At 41.6% G+C, this 7,598-nt stretch overlaps 1 protein-coding gene and 1 long non-coding RNA gene across 2 annotated transcripts; both read right to left on the minus strand.

The window, feature by feature from the left end:
• Positions 1 to 1,938: 1,938 nt before the first annotated feature.
• LOC139785609 (uncharacterized) lies at positions 1,939 to 2,590 on the minus strand. The gene is made up of 2 exons (XR_011722008.1): positions 2,250 to 2,590; positions 1,939 to 2,144 (listed from the first exon to the last, which is right to left on the minus strand). It is a non-coding gene; the product is annotated as an uncharacterized lncRNA (long non-coding RNA).
• A 2,718-nt stretch (positions 2,591 to 5,308) lies between these two features.
• On the minus strand, positions 5,309 to 7,317 carry LOC139785607 (uncharacterized). The gene is made up of 2 exons (XM_071724787.1): positions 5,975 to 7,317; positions 5,309 to 5,902 (listed from the first exon to the last, which is right to left on the minus strand). Exons 1-2 carry the CDS (start codon positions 6,040 to 6,042, stop codon positions 5,329 to 5,331), a joined length of 642 nt encoding a protein of 213 aa, XP_071580888.1. The 5' UTR covers positions 6,043 to 7,317; the 3' UTR covers positions 5,309 to 5,328.
• Positions 7,318 to 7,598: the final 281 nt, after the last annotated feature.

The following is a 7,598-nucleotide window of genomic DNA, read 5'->3' on the forward strand; positions in this document are numbered from 1 at the left end:
GCAATGAGATGGTTCGATTGGGTGACCCAAGGAATATTGAAAAAGTCAAAAGAAAATCAGAGAGATAAGCAAGCAATATATGAGTGTATTGAAATAGTTAGACTTACGTTACAGTTACATCGCTATTCGCCGCAAACGGCCCACGCAACTCGTTCACAATCATTAGACGTACACCGTCTACACAAGTATAGTATTGATGACAAATTCATATCGTCGAGTCTACTCGGAACCGGCAGGCAGCTGATACGCACTACGGATTACATTCTAATTTGCGCAGGACTGATCCCGCCGACGACCGACGGAAGAGTCCCCGAGATCTCTCGATTCTCTCGGTCGTTCCGCTACCACGCGCCCACCCCCTTCGATCCTACCAATCGTTATAAGGGTCGATATATTCCGTCACATGCGGCCACGCTATTGGCTCTCCGTCTCGACGGTTTACAAGGCTCGGCGCTCATGCCGCGCGGGCAACAGAAGACGTACAGTCGGTATTTTATAGATTTTGTCGGATCGATCATTACATCGAGCGTCGATGTCGAGGGAAAGGATTTTGAACATCGAGTGTCGATGTCGAGGAAAAGGGTTTTAATTTTCCTGTCACAGCACCTTTTATTACGCTCTCTATTGTATTTTATATCTTCTCATTTTATCATGTCGTTGTATTTCATACATTTTAAATGTCTTATGCATCCTAATTAAATCTACAGCAATTTTGAGAGATAGTTTATAAAATATTGTACTTATATTTCTTTAAATTCAATTTCACGCACAAAATATATATCTTGCGAAATATTACTTACTCTAATAAATATACTTGGAATAATACTTTAATTTCACTTCTTTTTCATGCCATTATATTTATTTTTTTTTGTGTTTTTTAAATAATATTACTTGCTCTAATAAATATACTTGGAATAATGCTTATTTGATTTTACTTCTTTTTTATGCCATTATATTAATTTTTTGTGTTTTTTAAATAAATATTTTCATTATTTGTCTAATATTATTTAAAAATTATTTTGTCTAAAATATACTTGGCGTTTTTTTTACATTTTTAATGTCTTTTTTTAGGTGGATAATTAATTCTATTATAGTCGATTATTTGCATAGTGCTTACAGCAGTGCGATGACGCGACGCTACAAGTATCGCACTGAAACGTCGGCTTTAAAAGAGCAAAAAGTAGGGGAGACCGGGGCTAGACCGTTAGTTTTTTTTCGGTGCCGATTTTTAACAACAAAATAAATAATTGTAGTTAAATGTGGTATACCACTGTAAAGAGTGAACCTTTAACTACAAAATTTATACAGGAAATTTTTATCTACGTTGCTTTGTTTAACCGGTATAGAGCAAAAACGACAACAGTGCAAAAATTGAAATCTCAAAAATGCCGGGGTTGAACCGCCACCCCACCCGGGGTTAATCCGTTACACTGCATTTTCAATACATATACGTACAGTCGTTCACGGAAAGGTTGCAACACTTTTTTTTTGATGATTTTTGGAACGCGCAGAAATTTTGAGATCGCGATCCACCATCTCTGTATACACGTAGTGAACGGCTATGATAGCTGTCAAAGTGAACTATACAAGGTGGAGGTTCGCGAAATGTATCTTGTGCGCCGCGGAAAATCTTAAGATATCAACTGGATACTGTAATATCGGGGTTAGTATAAAAGAATAAGCTAAATAGACAATTTTATTTGATAAATTAATTTTTATTTTCAAGACATGTGTAACATTAAAAATTAATGTAATATAAACATATTAATATAATTATTTGTAATAATTATATTAATTATTATAATAATTATATTAATTATTATTATAATTATATTAATTATATTAATTATTTATAATAATTATATTAATATATTGTGTCATATGTTATGTTAATTTTAATTAAATAATTAATTACATAATTAATAACATTAAAATTAATTAATAACATATTAATTTTAATACATAATATTAATACATAATTAATATAACAGTAAAATTAACCGGTGTCTGGATTAATGTTCGGCAAGCAGAGGACATCAGTCGATTGAAGAAGCTGCCGTGGAAGACGTGGATGCTGAGACTGCGAAACCACATCAATGCTTCAAAGCCAATCCTTCTCGTCAAATAACGATGAAGTAATCTTTCTAAAAAATTACAATTATAAAAATTAATTACTTGCAAATTCAGTTTTAGTACAAAATCATTATTTTATTATAATTATATTAAGTTGAGGAGATAGATTTACTTACATAAAATTGCCAGATCGCTGATTACTATTGACTGTTCAGTAAGAACAGATCAATCGCAATCTGTTGTCCGCTGCAATCCAGAGCGAATCTCTTGTAGAAATTCGTTGTGGGATTAAGATGTGCATGTCTTTGTTCACTCTAGTACTGGGATCTTCTCTCGGCTGCAGGGCCCCTGGACCGATATTAGGCAGGCATGTTTGGAAAACGTATAGTTCACTTTGACAGCTATCATAACCGTTCACTACGTGTATACAGAGATGGTGGATCGCGATCTCAAAATTTCTGCGCGTTCCAAAAATCATCAAAAAAAAAGTGTTGCAACCTTTCTGTGAACGACTGTACATCTAATCCTGAAAAATGATAGGATACATTTTAATAATTGTTTTTTAAGAGAAAAATAAAAATTTATTTCAAATTTTTATGCAAAACATTAAAAAATAATTGTTTTACCTATTTCATAAAACAATTTAGGCACGTGAATACAGAGGTTAACCAAATCGTAAACTCCCCAACGGCACGTCACATTGTCAACGCGGGCAACCACGGGGAACACGCGTGACGGCGTTCCGGTGCCATAGGATCAGCGCGGACCCTCGAGCAACCTAACCAAGCCGCGTTTCTCGCGGGTGAGCGATAAATAGCGACAGGGGGGTTAGAAAAACTCGCGGTGAAGCGCGACCATTTTACCGACTCGACGGCGTCCTCGCGCCGATTCCTCGACGCGCCGACGATGACGACGGCCACGACCACCACCACGACGACGACGACGACGACGACGACGACGACGACGACGACGACGACGACGACCACCACCACCGACACCACCACCACTACAACGGCGGCGACAATGACGCCGAGACGATGCGGCGAACGCTGGACGATGCGGTCGCACGCGCGACTGTCACTGACACAACGACCAACAACGACGATCTACCGCGCGCGCGGCATGTCAACTCTCGCGCGGAAATCGCGGGATCTCAGAGCCGTGCCGTGTCTCGCCGTACCTCGCCGACGTGCCGTGAGCGCGAGCGATCTCGAAAACAACGGTCCGCCATCTTTTCGGTCGGCCAAAACATCCGTTTTGCGACGATACGTGCGTACCATTTCCCTCCTACACAAACTGACGCACGTGCAAGGGAAGACAGAATCACGCTTGAGGGAAACCTAACCTGAAATCGCCGTGAGCTGAAGTCGTGCGCCCGGCGCGCCACAGTGACGAGACTAGCGGACCAGCCCCGGGTGCTTACTAGCGGATAAGCCCCAAACATAAGTTTCAGGTTTGATCGCCCACGAAATATTAGACATTAACGATAATGAAAAAACTACACTGGATTCGTGTTCAGCATGCATTACTCTTTATAATCACGTACCTCGAGATTTGGAGAGCAAATATTATTGCAGATATTACAATATTTCCACGCGCAGAAAATTTCACTTTCACCTTCCGAAAACACGTTTGCCCTCGTAAAAATCATAACACGGCAGGTAACCTGCTGAAACTCCGTTGGTCACATGGGTACCATAAGCAGCGTTTACAATGTTAATAGCGAGTTCGCACAATATACAGGTTCCGAGATATTTGATTTGGCGGATTTACCCCGTTAGCGGTCTAGCCCCGGTCTCCCCTACTCAAAACAACCTCCGTTCTGGATACTCTTTTACTTCGACAAAGGTTGTTAAAAGAAATATATGTTTTGCTTAATTCTTTCAGTTGCAGAACCTTCTATTGAAAAGAATATACAGCATTTTCTAATATTGTTTTCTGTAATACTGTTTATCAATTTTAAGATCATCAATTCGCGTATCTACTCCGTGAGAGAAAGTTCCACCATGAGAAGAATATAACGAGCGGGTTGTTTTTATCGACGCCGATGTGTAAAAAAATTGTTGAAAAAAATTCTTAATTGTACATACATGTCATCATCGTTTCGTTTTACTGTTTCTTTTAGACACAATCCTGGAAAATAACGAACCAGACTCTTAAACATTAAGTGAAATGAGCAATTATTATGCAATTTACGTAATGCTTAAACACGATCTCTTATGTCAACTCCTTTTTCGATTATGCAGAAGAGAATGTAATAGATATTAATTTTAGAAAATATTAATATTATTTATACGGCAATTAAAATAAGAAAAAAATTAAAAGTAATTTTCATTTAGAAGCAATTATTTTTATTTGCTGAAAACTGATTTATGAACGTCAAAGAAATGAATTCTTCGATAATTTTTCTCGTTTTTCGAGTCGAATTAACTAACTATTGTGTGATTAATAATCCTATTTGCAAAAAGCAAGATGTCGTTGATCAGTAGTAGGTAAGCTAGGCGGGTTCTAAATGAAATGTGGGCGAGGGGGGGTGAGGGGCGGGGGGTATACCGCGGGGGGGGGGTACCGCGTTTTCGGGCGCCGCGAGGAGGGGGAGGGGGTAACCGCGTTGTTTGCCGCGCCGCGGGCGGGGGAGGGGGGAACCGCGTTTTCGGGCGTCGCGGGCGGGGGAGGGGGAACCGCGTTTTCGGGCGCCGCGGGCGGGGGAGGGGGGAACCGCGTTTTCGGGCGCCGCGGGAGAGGGGTCCGCGGGGTGAGGGGACCCGCGTTCGCGTTTTCGGGCGCCGCGGGAGAGGGGTCCGCGGGGTGAGGGGACCCTCGTTCGCCTTTTCGCCGCGCCGCGGGGAGGGGCGACCGCGTTTTCGCCGCGCCGCGGAGTCCGCGTGCAACGGCCGCGTCGGTCCGCGTGACGTCACACGGCACGCTCCCGCTCGCGTTATCTCCCCCTCGTAGATGTTCTCTCGCGCCCCCGTCCCCCGTTCGCGCGCGTCTTCACGGTCGCGCGCGATCCCTCTCCCCCGTTCGCGGTCTCTTTCGCTCCCGGCCCCGTTCGCGTTCTCGCCCACGATCGCATATCTTTTCTTCGCCGACGATATTTAATAGTTTAGATCTTAATATATATATTTAATTTTTAATATTACATTTAAGTAAACGATAAACGAAGACAGCTTAATTCTAATGATAGGGAATGAGATGAACGGTAAATGAAAAGGAAAAATAATTAAAATTTTTTTTTAACCATATTATATGCATTTATTTATCATGTAGCGCATTATACACAATAGTATCGGCAGCATACGCCAACAGTTCGCAATCTATTAGCGAATTTTTATCATAAACTTCATGCAAGCTTCTAACTGCATTACATTTATCGGTAATACAATTTTGACGTAAAATTGTTACAAATTGTTTAAATTTTTCACTTACGCCGTGAACATTTTGACATAGTTGAAAATATACATTTTCGACGCAATGTTCTAGTTCGAACAGGAAGAGTACGGTTGACGGTTTCATGTACAGGCTGGTGTCGCACGATGTCAACTTTACAATATCTGCGTCACGTATTTTAACGAGTTCCAGATCTCGAAACGCTAGCGATGATGGCGCCGATGACTGCACGAGTCGCTGAATATCTGCACGTTTTTCGATGAATGTCACCCACGTTGCATGAGGCAGAATTATCCGATTGCCTCGGTTATCACCAATATGTATATCCACAGAGGACATAGGTCCCGCGTTGATTCCGACATCCAAAAATTTATACGCTGTCGATGTCAAGGCAAATCTCCTTCCCAAAATACGAGGCGTGTAGCGGGGTTTATCAAAACTGAAAAAATACAATTATGTTTATAAAAGTTTTTTTTTTGCACAAGCATATACGAAAATTAGCGGTACTTACTCATTGTGCTGTTTCTCGCACGTTTCATCCTGAATCGGAACGTAGTAGTTCGCACCATGAGTGTACATCGTAACTGGAGGCTGTTTGCGACGTACTCGAACCGTATCAAACTCTTGACTGCGCTCTAGAATCCTCGTAGACTATTTATACGTACAAAAATGCTAATCTTGCAAATAGCGCCATTGTACGGCTGCTGCTGCATGGTGACCACCACCACATATATGTTAAATGAGATATCTTTGTCAAGAACATTCGTGATGAGATCACCTCATCGGGCAATAGCATCAAATATGATTTATTTTCAAAAGCATACGTGTCTCGCAATGATTTCACCGAACACGTGCAAAACTGCAAATTTTGCAATTTCGCATAAGTCAATTGCGCGATATTGTTTTCAAGAACATGTCGCGACGTGTCTCGCGATGATTTTATCGAACACGTGCAAAACTGCAAATTCTGCAATTTTACATAAGTCAATGGGGCGTTATTGTTTTCAAGAACATACATGTCTCGCGATGATTTCATCGGACACGTGCAAAACTGCAAATTTTGCAAATAGCGCCGATGTACGGCTGCTGCATTGATACAGATCAAATCACCGAAAGTCAATGGCGCGATATCGTTTTCATGAACATACGTGTCTCGCAATGATTTCATCGCACACGTGCAAAACTGCAAATCGTAGATTTTTCGGAAGGCGTAAATGTACGGATGCTGAGATAAAATTAGATATGATAAAAAAACAAACGATGCATCATTAGTAGAATATAAATTGATGAATCTGGGTGATACGCTTAGTAGTCGAGGACTGGAAGTCGCGAGTGCAACAAATTGTGTCAGAAAGAGGAACATGGAGCAAGAGTTGTTGGACCAATCCACCCTTTTAAATTCGAGGGAAGACTTTGCCGCGTGGGAGCAACGATGCGACGAGTTTATCGAATCGTTGGAAGAACAAAGCCGAATTAAACGGCCACGATTATCGATCGGTCTCAAACAGTCGTTGGTCGCCTGTATCGCACGACTCGAAGGTCTGAAAGACTCGGTACGTCAACGTTTTGTGCATGTGGGTGCAGGATACAGTGCGAGTGAGACAGGACTCAGATGGCGCGAGATAGATACGGCTTTTGAAAGTCGTATACTGACCGGTGTGGTAATAAATTCCAAACACATCGACCCTCATCAATTTCTCAAAGATGCGAGAGACATTGTACTCATTCATGTGCGGAACGTCATGCAACGACATGACAATGTAAAAATAAACACAATGTTTAATGGTGAATTTGTTGCGGGTGACAAACGCGCGAATAAAAGTATCGCAACGAGAAACTATGAACTCTTTCGTGAGTCCGATCTGTGTAAGTGGTACAAGCGACACGTCATCGAGCCTACCCTAGCATCGCTGGAGGAATTCCAGGAACGTGATAGCGGATGGGCGTTGTCGCGTATACTTAATTTGACAGTTAACATAAACAAATATAATCCATTGCACGCGGGGTGTTTTGTGGAAATACCGCGAGAAATTAAAATGAAGAGAGCGGTGATAAACGTGCGATCAATGGGCAATGCATGTTTCGCATGGTCAGTGGTGGCTGCTCTGCATCCAACCCAAAGAAATGCAGATCTG

This window comes from Temnothorax nylanderi, unplaced genomic scaffold, assembly GCF_030848795.1.
Source record: "Temnothorax nylanderi isolate EJ_2023f unplaced genomic scaffold, tnyl_v1.0 TNYL_tig0842_pilon, whole genome shotgun sequence".
In the NCBI taxonomy this organism is placed as follows: domain Eukaryota; kingdom Metazoa; phylum Arthropoda; class Insecta; order Hymenoptera; family Formicidae; genus Temnothorax; species Temnothorax nylanderi.